The sequence below is a fragment of the Neophocaena asiaeorientalis genome, unplaced genomic scaffold (genome assembly GCF_003031525.2).
Source record: "Neophocaena asiaeorientalis asiaeorientalis breed wild unplaced genomic scaffold, Neophocaena_asiaeorientalis_V1.1 scaffold573, whole genome shotgun sequence".
Classification (NCBI taxonomy): domain Eukaryota; kingdom Metazoa; phylum Chordata; class Mammalia; order Artiodactyla; family Phocoenidae; genus Neophocaena; species Neophocaena asiaeorientalis.
In genome coordinates this window covers 619,129-634,315 of record NW_020172453.1, presented here as the reverse complement: position 1 = coordinate 634,315, position 15,187 = coordinate 619,129, and the positions used below count along the sequence as shown (strand labels likewise).

General features: G+C 39.5%; 1 protein-coding gene across 1 annotated transcript in view; it reads right to left on the bottom strand.

The window, feature by feature from the left end:
* LNPEP (leucyl and cystinyl aminopeptidase) overlaps positions 1–15,187 on the bottom strand; it is a 97,061-nt gene that overhangs the window by 20,867 nt on the left and 61,007 nt on the right. Inside the window, exons 9-11 of the mRNA XM_024737663.1 lie at positions 6,303–6,434; positions 3,920–4,080; positions 3,602–3,690 (exon numbers count right to left, since the gene is read on the bottom strand). Coding sequence (XP_024593431.1) covers positions 3,602–3,690; positions 3,920–4,080; positions 6,303–6,434 — 382 coding nt within the window. The remainder of the gene's footprint in view (positions 1–3,601; positions 3,691–3,919; positions 4,081–6,302; positions 6,435–15,187) is intronic.

Genomic DNA, 15,187 nt, shown 5'->3' with positions numbered 1-15,187 from the left:
TACCAATGACTTTTTTTTTTTTTTTTTTTTGCGGTACGCGGGCCTCTCACTGTTGTGGCCTCTCCTGTTGTGGTGCACAGGCTCCAGACGCGCAGGCTCAGCAGCCATGGCTCACGGGCCCAGCCGCTCTGCGGCATGTGGGATCTTCCCGGACGGGGGCACGAACCCGTGTCCCCTGCATCGGCAGGCGGATTCTCAACCACTGCGCCACCAGGGAAGCCCTACCAATGACACTTTTTACAGAACTAGAACAAAAAAATCTTAAAATTTGTATGGAGACACAAAAGACCCCGAATAGCCAAAGCAACCTTGAGGGAAAAAAACGGAGCTGGAGGAATCAGACTCCCCGACTTCAGACTATACTACAAAGCTAAAGTAATCAAGACAATATGGTACTGGCATAAAAACAGAAATATAGATCAATGGAACAGGATAGAAAGCTCAGAGGTAAACCCACGCACCCATAGTCAACTAATCTATGACAAAGGAGGCAAGGATATACGATGGAGAAAAGACAGTCTCTTCAATAAGTGGTGCTGGGAAAACTGGACTGCTACATGTAAAAAAATGAAATTAGAACACTCCCTAACACTATACACAAAAATAAACTGAAAATGGATTAAAGACCTAAATGTAAGACCAGACACTATAAAATACGTGGGCCTCTCACTGTTGTGGCCTCTCCCATTGCGGAGCACAGGCTCCGGACGCGCAGGCTCAGTGGCCATGGCTCATGGGCCTAGCCGCTCCGTGGCATGTGGGATCTTCCCGGACCGGGGCATGAACCTGTGTCCCCTGCATGGACAGGTGGACTCTCAACAACTGCGCCACCAGGGGAGCCTGGAAGAACACTCTTTGACATAAATCACAGCAAAATTTTTTTGACCCACCTCTTAGAGTAATGGAAATAAAAACAAAAATAAACAAATGGGACCTAAGGAAACTTAAAAACTTTTGCAAAGTAAAGGAAACTATAAATAAGGTGAAAAGACAAGCAGGAGAAAATATCTGCAAATGAATCAATAGACAAAGGATTAATCTCCAAAATATATAAACAGCTCATGCAGCTCAATATTAAAAAAACAAACAACCCAATCAAAAAATGGGCAGAAGATCTAAACAGATATTTCTCCAAAGAAGACAGACAGATGGGCAAGAAGCACATGAAAAGCTGCTCAACATCACTAATGATCAGAGAAATGCAAATCAAAAGTACAGTGAGGTATCACCTCACACCAGTTAGAATGAGCATCATCAGAAAATCTACAAATGACAAATGCTGGAGATGGTGTGGAGAAAAGGGAACCCTCTTGCACTGTTGGTGGGAATGTAAATTGATACAGCCACTATGGAGAACAGTATGGAGGTTCCTTAAAAAACTAAAAATAGAACTACCATACAACCCAGCAAGGAGAACAGTATGGAGGTTCCTTAAAAAACTAAAAATAGAACTACCATACAACCCAGCAATCCCACTACTGGGCATATAGCCTGAGAAAACCATAATTCAAAAAGAGTCATGTATCAAAATGTTCATTGCAGCTCTATTTACAATAGCCCGGAGATGGAAACAACCTAAGTGTCCATCATCAGATGAATGGATAAAGAAGATGTGGCACATATATACAATGGAATATTAGTCAGCCATAAAAAGAAACAAAATTGAGCTATTTGTAATGAGGTGGATAGACCTAGAGTCTGTCATACAGAGTGAAGTAAGTCAGAAAGAGAAAGACAAATACCATATGCTAACACATACCTATGGAATTTAAGAAAAAAAAATGTCATGAAGAACCTAGGGTTAAGACAGGAATAAAGACACACACCTACTGGAGAACGGACTTGAGGATATGGGGAGGGGGAAGGGTAAGCTGTGACAAAGCGAGAGAGAGGCATGGACATATATACACTACCAAACATAAGGTAGATAGCTAGTGGAAAGCAGCCGCATAGCACAGGGAGATCAGCTCCGTGCTTTGTGACCGCCTGGAGGGGTGGGATAGGGAGGATGGGAGGGAGGGAGACGCAAGAGGGAAGAGATATGGGAACATATGTATATGTATAACTGATTCACTTTGTTATAAAGCAGAAACTAACACACCATTGTAAAGCAATTATACTCCAATAAAGATGTAAAAAAAAAAAGTAAGATATAAAAATCACAGGTACACAATATCAACCAAGTAAAAAATTATTTTAAAAAATGACTGGAAAGAAATAATCATGAGAGTAGTTACAATAGGGTAATAAGATTTGTTCTCCATCTTCTGGATTTTATGTAATGTGCATATGTTATGCTTAAAAATTATGTTTTTCAATAGTAACATTAATAATGATAACTAACACTTATATAGCACATAACATGTGCCAGGCATTATTCTAGGTGCTTCATATAAATGAGCTCAATTAATCCTCACATAACACTATAACGCAAGTATAATTACTCTCTCCATTCTATAGCTCAGGGAAAGAGGCTCAGAGAGGTCACATAACTCACCTAAAATCATACAACTGAACCAGGCAATGTGGCTCCAAAGTCAGACTGTTACTAAGCTACACTCCCCTCTCAAAGATATAGGATTGAACAACAGAACCAATTCAAATAAGAAATTTTCCCTTTTCATAAATCTAAAGTATCACTAATGGTTCCTGCAGAACCCAAGAGCCTCATGTTTTCAGGATGTAAATTAAGAGGATACGTGGTGTAGCATTCAGTGGTATTTAACAGATGGTTAGAAACTACATTTCAATTTCTTTTTATAGACTCCTTGTGGGTCAGCATATACAATCTTTACATTTTATTATCCCCCCACAATCATAATTTCTTGCCCTATTTTCTTTTTTTTTTTTTTTTTTTTTAAATCTCATTTTTTTTTTTTTTTTTTTATTTTTTTTTGGCGGTACGCGGGCCTGTCACTGCTGTGGCCTCTCCCGTTGCGGAGCACAGGCTCCGGACGCGCAGGCTCAGCGGCCATGGCTCACGGGCCCAGCCGCTCCGCGGTATGTGGGATCCTCCCAGACCAGGGCACGAACCCGCGCCCCCTGCATCGGCAGGCGGACTCTCAACCACTGCGCCACCAGGGAAGCCCCTTGCCCTATTTTCTCATTATCAAAAAATGTATACTGTGTCTACAGGACATTTTGTAATAATTATTTACTACAAATCTGTCTCATGAATCAACGTTTTGTCATGGATAAGAATCATCTAGGGTGCTTATTAAAATGCAGTCGCCTCAGCCCACCCCTAGAGAGTAGACAGCAGAGTATACTTTAAGAAACTGATCTACTACTTCTAACAAAATATTTATCTAGGATACAAAAACACAGTATTCGCTATTTTCTACCACAACTGCTAGCATATTCAGTGCAATTTTTTATACCTTATTTCACATGACTAAGAAAGACCAGTTTTATGCATGATACATAGAATCAATCTCACCTTAGTCACATTTTGTACAGGTGTCTCACAGAACCAGCTCAGAGAGCTGTGTACATTGGAAAGTGTAATGGAAAGTGTAATCTCCTTTCTGCTGCTTGGTCAATTTTTAGAAAATATGCTGTTTCTAATTTCATTTCAGAAAAGTGTTAAATATAGCCAAACCTGATTTCTTGTCCAGTAATGATACTGATCGATACTTTGAATAATTTCCTTCATCAGTGACATAGGATAGTGGAATATGCCACAGAGAGCTGTAAAAAGAAAATACTGGAAGATTATCACTCTTTCCAATATTTCAGTCAGTTACACATAATCTGTTGGGTATATATATATATATTTTGGCAGGAAGGTGATATTTTTCAAGCTATTCCCGGAAAGGGATAATCTTGTTAGGTTTCTTAAGAACTTATGATTATAAAACATTCAAAAATACTTTAACCTGAGGGTGCAAAAGAGATAGCGGGGAGAGAGGGCACTCACCTTGCATCTGAAGGCTGAATTTCAGGCTTCATATTTAAAGAAAATCTTTCTTGTTGCACCAGAAGTTCCTTTCCTTTTCTTTGAACAGTCACTAAAGGAAATCCTTTCTGCAGGGTCCAGGTTTTCATCATTTTCCTTACGTCTAGTGTTTTGTTTGAGACCTATAGAAAAATAAATTATTTTTGCTTTAACAGTCTAAAAATTTTATAGTACCTTTCCCTCTTTCCCTACCACATTCTATGGAGACTACATTTTAATGGTAATATAAAAAAGAAGCACAAATGCTGAGTTGAATTTACATTTTTACTCTAGGTAATTGAGCAAGTGCTAAAAGGAAAGTAACTTGGAATACAGCTAAGTGATAACTAAAGAGAGTGAGAGAGGAACTACGTTGAAAAAGCAGCACATATGCTATCAACCAACTGAGTGTTCATTAAAATCCCTAAGAAGATATAAGCACTCCTTCAGGTCACAATACTAACATTTAGAAGGTATGGATAATGATATGCAGTCTAGAATCAGAAGCACTGCTACTCACTCCTGTGAATCAGCTAGGTCCAGATTTCTCGGTCCAGATTTCTCTTTATTCCCCAGACCCTCTGCTTTCACAAATGTTAAAGTTCATCTTTTAAAGAGCTCATCCTGTGGGAGTGCCTGGGAGCAGCAGCAGAGGAGTGAGATACAAACAGGTCGGCTGCCTGGACTTTAGGTCTCTCTAGAGAACAGCAGTGAATGTTTTTCATGGTCACATACCCCTTTTTCCTATAAAATACATGAATTTATCTACAAGATCTAGAATCCAGTGTCAGAGGTTCACAGACCGTCTAAAGCTCCCTGTCCCTAAGACATCTGGTATCAATGATTAAGAAGCAATTTTTGAACTATCTCTTTGAAGCAGGTGAGCTAAATTTACGATACAAATTATTTTTCTAGATTACCTATGGATTTGCAAGCAACTCAAATCATCAAGTGCTTAAAATGTTTTGTAGTATCACACCACTATGGCAGGCCTTACACCTCAGTCGACATACGCCTATTTATTTAAAGCTGAAAAGGATGGAGAAAATCTTCCCAAATGCTTTGTGAGATTAACCTTATGTTTCTCGTGGCTCTGACCTATTTATTTCTGGACAAGAGGTTGGGAAGAAAACAAGCTTGCCCCAAAGCAAGGCACTTTTGAGTCTCTGAAACAGAACTGAAATGAAAAGTCCAGTGCATAATTTGATGTGGATGCTGGAGAACCTGAGGATAACGTTAAGGGGCTAGATCTGGATAGGAAAACACTGTGATGCAAAAGTTGAAGTCAGTGAGGAAGGCAGAAATATATTCTAAACGTCAGGAGATAATACAATGAGTATAAAGTACATAATGTGGCTTTCATTTGAAATGCTACTACCTGATAAGAGGAAAAACAATGATTTAGAAGCAACTCTTAGGTAATAAGGACTGATCGTTCTTCTGAAAAAGAACTCAGACAGTAGGGAAGATATATCTTCTGGGAAAAGGGTTAACAATTAGAAGCTACCAAATTTCAGAGAAGGCAAGGGAGCAAAGAGAGCACACGGAAAAGATCCAGAGCAGGGGTTCTTAACCCAGGATCCACAAAACGTTGAATCTGTGTGTGATATTTTGCCTATCTGTGGTTTATTGGGGGAATATGTCCAGAACTTTCATCAAATTTTCAAATATGTCTGTGATCTTCCAAAATGTTAAAAACCATTGATCTAGATCAGGGTAACAAATTCAAATGCTTACAAGGGCTATGCCATCAGCATATGTGCAAGATGCAGGCTGGGTTCACACACTGTTATGAAGCATAACTTGTAACCGATTACACTGCTTGTTAGAATTCTAGGCACAACAAAATCCAAGCAGCAAAAGGATCCAAGGGCAGTATGGAGCCATGGCAGCCAGACTATGATACATCATCTAAGTTAGAGGAACATGGCCACAAAAGATAGGAGGATTCATAAGGCAGAGTATAGAGCAAAAAATCATGAATGTAAGGTAGAAAGACTGCAAAAACATAAGGAAAGGAAAAGAGATTTTTGAAAAAAAAATCAAATAATGAAAACATAATAATATACACTAATTCAGAAAAGAGAACTTTCTTACAAAGTAGGAATGGAGATTAAGATATAGACTAAAGATGCTTACACAAGGCCTCATGCAATTTTTTCAACAATTAAGACCAGGACTTCCATTTCATGACCTTTAATTCTGTGCTCTTATTCATAAATATTTATATACTAAGCTCCATTCCCCCCTCTCTTAAATAACTATCCTTGGTACCATAGCTTATTTACATACTTGATAAAAACATAAATATAAGAACTCCTCTCTTCTTAGTTTAAGAGCTAAATAAAATATCCAGGTCACTTACCTCATTAAAACTATCCCACAGATCATCACTGTGAATGGATGCATAGCTATGATTATGCAGGTAAAGAACAATAGCATGTTGAAATACATCTTCACTAAGGTAAGTTTTCAGCATCAACAACAGAGAAGCTCCCTATTCAAAAAAAAAAAAGCAAAAAGGGGAAGAAAATAATAGAATACAATAGGTTTATAGAGATAAGAATCTAAGATTCAAAATACAATCACTGTAAGCAAATAATTTCATAACCCAGTGATAATACACTGTTATTTAGTCTCACATAACCAGTTGTGTACTATGTTGAAATTGTCTTAAAAAGTATTTTAAGAGGTTTGAAAAAGAATTAATGGAGTAAATTCCTATTTGCACTAATTCTTCTATAAGCCATTTTGTGTGGTCTCTCAGTTACTCACTGTTTCAGTGTTAGTGTTAAAAAGTTAAGTGTTTTGGGCTTCTCTGGTGGCGCAGTGGCTAAGAACCCACCTGCCAATGCAGGGGACACGGGTACAAGCCCTGGTCCGGGAAGATCCCACATACCGTGGAGCAACTAAGCCTGGGCACCACAACTACTGAGCCTGCGCTCTAGAGCCTGCGAGCCACAACCACTGAGCCTGCGTGGCACACCTACTGAAGCCCGTGTGCCTACAGCCCGTTCTCCGCAATGAGAAGCCACCATGATGAGAAGCCTGTGCACTGAAATGAAGAGTAGCCCCCGCTCACTGCAACAACAGAAAGCCCGTGCGCAGCAATGAAGACCCAACGAAGCCAAAGATGAATAAAATAAATAAATAAATTTAAAAGAAAAAGTTAACTGTTTTTATATACATGTATGTTTTTAAATTGGGGTATAGTTGCTTTATAATGTTGTGTTAGTTTCTGCTGTACAATGAAGTGAACCAACTATATGTATACATATATCTCCTCCCTCTTGGACCTCCCTCCCACCCACCCCATCCCACCCATCTAGATCACCACAGAGCACCGAGATGAATGAAGAAAATGTGGTACATATATAAAATGGAATATTACTCAGCCTTAAAAAGGAACAAAATTGGGTCATTTGTAGAGACATGAATGGACCTAGAGTCTGCCATACAGAGTGAAGTAAGTCAGAAAGAGAAAAACAAATACTGTATATTAACGCATATATGTGGACTCTGGAAAAATGGTACAGATGAACCTATCTGTAGGACAAGTATAAATATATTTTTAATTTAAAAAATGCCAAATTTTCTGTGGCATTCCCCACCCTTATCTCCAATGCTTAAAGCACACTGCTGGAGACAATAAAGTAGCTGAACTCTCAAAGGTCTCTTTGCTAGGGAGTACATTAATTTCAAATTTTAGTATGTCATGATGCTGAAGTTGTTTTCAAGATCTCTCTTCTTCCTGCAGACTCACTTCAAATATCTTTGGAATATATGAATGTACGTACAGGGTAGTAAGCATACACCAAAAATTCAGAGTCAGACATGCAACTGCTAAAGGGCACACTATACTCACTGATGCACGTCATCTTCTCCAGTCTTAAAATAACCGCCTCCTCTGTGAAGCCTTCCCCGATTTGAGACACAAATCGTATTTCTCCATATTCAAAAGCAATTTATACCATACTTCCTGCATCTGCTATAGATATATTTTTATTTCCTCTTCTAGACTGTAAGTTAATTTAGGGAAAAACTGAAAAGCTCAATTCCTATGACTAAAATAATGCCTGGTACAGAGGAGGCACTCAAATACTTTTTGAATGAATTTCACTTCTGATAAAAATGTAGCAATGCTAAGTCATCAAGATTATCAGATACACATAACTGAACTTAATATCTACTACTTAATACCTATTACTCTCTTATTTCTGTAACACACTTCAGTGCTACTATAAATTTAAATGCTCATTCTTTTTTGTTGTTGTTTTTAATCTTTATTGCAGTATGAATGCTTTACAGTGTTGTTAGTTTCTGCTGTATAACAAAGTGAATCAGCTATACGTATACATATATCCCCATATCCACTCCCTCTTGCGTCTCCCCCACCCCAATCCCACCCCTCTAGGTGGTCACACAGCACCAAGCTGATCTCCCCGTGCTAAGCAGCTGCTTCCCACTAGCTATCTATTTTACATTTGGTAGTGTATATATGTCAATGCTACTCTCTCACATCGTCCCAGCTTACCCTTTCCGCTCCGCATGTCCTCAAGTCCATTCTCTACGTCTGTGCCTTTATTCCTGTCCTGCCCCAGCTTCCTCAGAACCATTTTTTTCCCCCCTAAGATTCCATATATATGTGTTAGCATACGGTATTTGTTTCTTTCTTTCTGACTTACTTCACTCTGGATTTTCTGCATACAGGTCTTTTGTCTCCTTAGGTTGGTTTATTCCTAGGTATTTTATTTTTTGGTTGCAATGGTAAATGGGAGTGTTTGCTTAATTTCTCTTTCAGATACTTCATCATTAGTGTATAGGAATGCAAGAAATTTATGTGCATTAATTTTGTATCCTGCAACTCTACCAAATTCATTGATTAGCTCTAGTAGTTTTCTGGTAGCATCTTTAGGATTCTCTATGTATAGTATCATGTCATCTGCAAACAGTGACAGTTTTACTTCTTTTGCGATTTGGATTCCTTTTATTTCTTTTTCTTCTCTGATTGATGTGGCTAAAACTTCCAAAACTATGTTGAATAACAGTGGTGAAAGTGGGCAACGTTGTCTTGTTCCTGATCTTAGTGGAAATGGTTTGAGTTTTTCACCATTGAGAACAATGTTGGCTGTGGGTCTGTCATATATGGCCTTTATTATGTTGAGGTAAGTTCCCTCTATGCCTACTTCTAGAGGGGTTTTATCATAAATGTGTGTTGAATACTGTCAAAAGCTTTTTCTGCATCTATTGAGATGATCATATGGTTTCTCCTTCAGTTTGTTAATATGATTTATCACATTGATTGATTTGCATATACTGAAGAAACCTTGCATTCCTGGGATAAACCCCACCTGATCATGGTGTATGATCCTTTTAATGTGCTGTTGGATTCTGTTTGCTAGTATTTTGTTGAGGATTTTTGCATCTATGTTCGTCAGTGATATTGGCCTGTAGTTTTCTTTCTTTGTGACATCTTTGTCTGGTTTTGGTATCAGGGTGATAGTGGTCTCGTAGAATGAGGTTGGGAGTGTTCTTCCCTCTGCTTTATTTTGGAACAGTTTGAGAACATAGGTGTTAGCTCTTCTCTAAATGTTTGATAGAATTCACCTGTGAAGCCATCTGGTCCTGGCCTTTCCTTTGTTGGAAGATTTTTAATCACAGTTTGAATTTCAGTGCTTGTGACTGGTCTGTTTATATTTTCTATTTCTTCCTGGTTCAGTCTTGGAAGGTTGTGCTTTTCTAAGAATTTGTCCATTTCTTTCAGGTTGTCCATTTTATTGTGATAGAGTTGCTTGTAGTAAACTCTCATGATCCTTTGTATTTCTGCAGTGTCAGCTGTTACTTCCCCTTTTCCATTTCTAATTCTGTTGATTTCCGTCTTCTCCCTTTTTTTCTTGATGAGTCTGGCTAATGGTTTGTCAATTTTATATTCTCAGAGAACCAGCTTTCAGTTTTATTGATCTTTGCAATTGTTTCCTTCATTTCTTTTTCATGTATTTCTGATCTGATCTTTATGATTTCTTTCCTTCTGCTAACTTTGGGTTTTCTTTGTTCTTCTTTCTCTAATTGCTTTAGGTGTAAGGTTAGGTTGTTTACTTGAGATTTTTCTTGTTTCTTGAGGTAGGATTTTATTGCTATAAACTTCCCTCTTAGAATTGCTTGTGCTGCATCCCATAGGTTTTGGGTTGTTGTGTTTTGATTGTCATTTTTTCCAGGTATTTTTTGATTTCCTCTTTGATTCCTTCAGTGATCTCTTGGTTTTTTAGTAGTGTATTGTTTAGCCGCCATGTGTTTGTGTTTTTTTACAGCTTTTTTCCTGTAATAGATATCTAGTCTCATAGTGTTGTGGTCGGAAAAGATACTTGATACGATTTCAGTTTTCTTAAATTTACCAAGGCTTGATTTGTGACCCAAGATATGATCTATCCTGGAGAATGTTCCATGAGCACTTGAGAAGAAAGTGTATTCTGTTGTTTTTGGATGGAATGTCCTATAAATATCAATTAAGTCCATCTTGTTTAATGAGTCATTTAAAGCTTGTTTCCTTATTTATTTTCATTTTGGATGATCTGTCCATTGGTGCAAGCAGGGTGTTAAAGTCCCCTACTATGACTGTGTTACTGTCGATTTCCCCTTTTATGGCTGTTAGCATTTGCCTTATGTATTGAGGTGCTCCTATGTTGGGTGCTTGCCAGTACCATACTGTCTTGATTACTGTAGCTTTGTAGTATTGTCTGAAGTCAGGGAGCCTGATTCCTCCAGCTCCATTCTTTGTTCTCAAGTTGCTTTGGCTATTTTGGGTCTTCTGTGTTTCCATACAAATTGTGAAACTGTTTGCGCTAGTTCTGTGAAAAATGCCATTGGTAGTTTGATAGGGATTGCACTGAATCTGTAGATTGCTTTGGTTTCATCACTTTAAATATGTCCTGCCACTCCCTTCTGGCTTGCAGAGTTTCTGCTGAAAGGTCAGCTGTTAACCTTATGGGCATTCCCTTGTATGTAATTTGTTGCTTTTCCCTTGCTGCTTTTAATATTTTTTCTTTGTATTTAGTGTATTTAGTGATAGATTGAGTAATATGTTTCTTGGCATGTTTCTCCTTGGATTTATCCTGTATGGGACTCTGCCTTTCCTGGACTTGATTATTTCCTTTCTCATCTTAGGGAAGTTTTCAACTATAATCTCTTTAAATATTTTCTCAGACTCTTTCTTTTTCTGTTCTTCTCCCAGGACCCCTGTAAGTCAAATGTTAGTGCATTTACTGTTGTCCCAGAGGTCTCTGAGACTGTCCTCAATTCTTTTCATTCTTTTTTCTTTATTCTGCTCTGTGGTAGTAATTCCCCCTATTTTATCTTCCAGGTCACTTATCCGGTATTCTGCCTCAACTATTCTGCTCTTGATTCCTTCTAGAGAATTTTTAATTTTTTTTGTTGTTCATCATCGTGTTTTCTCTTTCATTCTTCTAGGTCCTTGTTAAACATTTCTTGTATTTTCTCCATTCTATTTCCAAGATTTTGGCTCATCTTTAACTATCATTACTCTGAATTCTTTTTCAGGTAGACTGCCTATTTCCTCTTCATTTGTTAGGTCTGGTGGGTTTTTACCTTGCTCCTTCATCTGCTGCATATTTCTCTGTGTTCTCATTTCGTTTAACTTACTGTGTTTGGGGTCTCCTTTTTGTAGGCTGCAGGTTTGTAGTTCCTGTTGTTTTTAGTGTCTGCCCCCAGTGGGTGAGGTTGGTTCAGTGGCTTGTGTAAGGTTCCTCGTGGTGAGGACTGGTGCCTGTGTTCTGGTGGGTGGGGCTGGATCTTGTCTTTCTGGTGGGCAGGGTTGTGTCTGGTGGTGTGTTCTGGGGTGTTGTGAACTTAGTATGATTTTAGGCAGCCTTTCTGCTAATGGGTGGGGTTGTGTTCCTGTCTTGCTAGTTGTTTGGCATGGGGCGTCCAGCACTGGAGTCCGCTGACAGTTGGGTGGGGCTGGGTCTTAGTGTTGAGACAGAGATCTCTGGGAGAACTCTCACCTATTGATATTACATGGGGCTGGGATGTCTCTGGTGGTCCAATGTCCTGAACTCCCTTCTCCCACCTCAGAAGCTCAGGCCTGACACCACACCAGAACACCAAGACCCTGTCAGCCACACGGCATGTGAGGACACAGCAAGAAGACAGCTGTCTACAATCCAGGAAGAGAACTCTCACTAAGAACCAAATTGGCCAGCACCTTGATTTTGGACTTTCAGCCTCCAGAATTCCAAACACTGGAACTCCACACTCCAGAGGTTCTCCTCTGGATGTGCTGTCTCTCCCTTTCTGGGCATGTCCTCTAAATGCTCATTCTTGTTCTCAATAGATCCTGTTCTCTCCTGCATCATTAACTTTCTCCCTCTACTGTAATATTCCATTAACAAAAACTATGTATCAGTCCTCAGTTTAAACAAATAAGATCCCCTTCCTTTCCTTAACCCTGTGCCTCCTCCAATTATCACCCTATTTCTTGTTCCTCCTTTGAAGTAAACTCCTCAAAAGAGTTGTCTGCATTTGCCACCTCCATTTGCTCTGTTTCCATTTTCTCTTGAGCCATCTTCTGACCATCACTCCACTGAAAGTGGTTTTATCAAGGTCACTGGTGAATCTCATGGTGTCAAACCAATGTCAATTCTCAGGCTCACCTTTATCAACCTACTAGTAGCATTTGATATGAGTGATCACCCACTCCTCCTTGAAAGTCTTTCTGCACTTGGCCTTGGCATACCACTCTTGATTCCTCCCCTAACTAACCATCCCTTTCTGTCTCTTTTGTAGGATCCTCCTTATTTTCTCAAGGACTAAATTTTGGTGTCCCTGGCATTTAATCTTCAGACTTCTTTTCTTCTCTAAATTTCTTCCTAGATGATCTTCTCAATGCCAGGGGTTTTAAATGACCTGCAAATTTATATATCTAACCAGACTTCCCCTCAATTCCAGACTCATATCCAACTACATGCCTATTATCTCCACTTACGTACCTCAAACTTACTCAAAAATTGAACTTTTTTTTCTTCTTGCCCCAAATCTACTCTTCCAATAATCTTCTCATTTCAGCAAATAACAACTCCATTTTTCCAACTGTTCAGGCAAAAATCTTAAAGTCATCCTTGACTCCTCTCTTAATTCCACATCTAATCCATTAGTAAATTCTACTGGATTAACGTTTACCATATATTCTAAAAACAACCATTGCTCATTACTTTCAGTACTATCACCCTTGTCCATGCCACCAATATCTTGCCACTGGTCTATTACAACAACCTCCCAACTAGTCATCTTGATTCCATATGATGTTGAAGGCTGATTTAAAAAAAAAAAATCATACTATGGTAGTTCCCTCATCAAATGGCTTTTCATTCTACTTTGCAAAAAATCAAGGTCCTTACTATGTCCAATAAGATGATCTACAATGATGTGGCCCCTTATAATCCTTCTCACTTCATCTACTACTTTCCCCTGTGTTTATTCCACTCCAGACACGTTGGCTCCTTGCTGGTGCTTGAACCTGCCAACCAATCTTCATCTCAAGCTGTGTGGGTCCCCAAGACAAGTCCCAGGTATGATGACGTGTTAGGAGGACTCACAGGACTCAGTAGTCATATTCACCACTATGATTTATTACAGTGAAATGACATGAAGCTAAATCAGCTAAGGGAAAAAGTACATGGGGTGAACAAGTACAAGCTTCCAGGAGTCCTCTGCAGTGGAGTAAGACAGGATGCACTTAATTCTCCCAGGAACAAGTTGTGACAACATGTATAAAATGTTGTCTATCAGGGAAGTTCATCAGAGACTCAGTACCTGGGATTTTTATTGGGGGCTAGTCATGGAAGTGTCCTCTGCCTAGCAAGTACCAAAACTCCAGACGCCCAGAAGGAAAACAGATGTTTAGCATAAACCACATTGTCTGTACAAACAGTGTGGGCACAGTGAATCATTCCTATCAGGGAATGGTGGAAACTCTCCCCAAATCCAAGTTGCCAGATACCAGCCAAGAGCCAGCCTTACAATTACGCCTTTCTAATGATAGCAGTCTCAGGCCTACTAAGTTAACTCATTTCTGCACACAAGCCCTATGCACTGGTTATTTCCTCTGCCTGCAACATTTTTCCCCCAGAAGTCCACATGCCTTGTTCCCTCACATCCTCCAGATGGTATTCAAATATCACCTTATCAGTGGTCTTCCCCAACCATCTTATATAAAATAGCATTTCCTTTGTCATTCTCATTTCCCTTACCACGCTTTATTTTCATGTTAGCACTAATCACCAAACAAAATATCTATTTATTTATTCATTTGTATTGTGTCTGTGCCTATCTCTGACCCCTGAAATAGAAGCTCCATGGTAAAAGTGACATAGGTCGCCTTATTTCCTGATGTATCCCCAGCACCTAGGACAATGTTAGGTAGATGGTTGGTACCTGTAAGATTTGCTAAATGACTGAATCCTCACAAGGCAACCCACATCAGAATTAGGCTTGCAGATCATGAAGATCAAATAGAACATGTCTGTCAAACACATTTCCCTAGTGACACTTACTATTTCTTGCACACAATAATGGTAAATTACCCAGTGTCCTATTTTTCTCTGTTATGTGGGATATTTGCCAGATTCCCAATTCTGAAATAAGTAGTTCCCATGCTGACAGGGATAAGGTATGCTGTGGAGAAAACATGCTCAGAAGACACTGAATTCTGGGTTTGGAAGAGCTCTGTAGCAAGAGATCCTGAAATAACTGTTCTATATAAGAAAAGAATTGCAGGTCGTAAAATTTTCTTTATTGGCAGGTCCAGTATGGGCTTTAAAAATCACAACACATAGCAGTAGCTCTAATTGGAATACATTTAATATAGCTAATTGAACTCCTGATTTCCTCATTTATTAACAGTACTACCATTCTCCCTGCCAGTCAGGCTTGAACCTCCTCTCACTGCTGCGGCCTCTCCCGCCGCGGAGCACAGGCTCCAGACACCCAGGCCCAGCGGCCATGGCTCACGGGCCCAGCCACTCCACAGCACGTGGGATCCTCTCAGACCGGGGCACGAACCCGCGGCCCCTGCAATGGCAGGCAGACTCCCAACCACTGCGCCACCAGGGAAGCCCTCTGCCTCCTTCTTTACCTGCTTTACCCCGTCGCTAAGTCCTTTAAGTACTTCCCTACACTCAGGGTTTTTTCACATCCATCATTTCCCTTCTACTCTCACTACCACTTCTAATTTTAAAC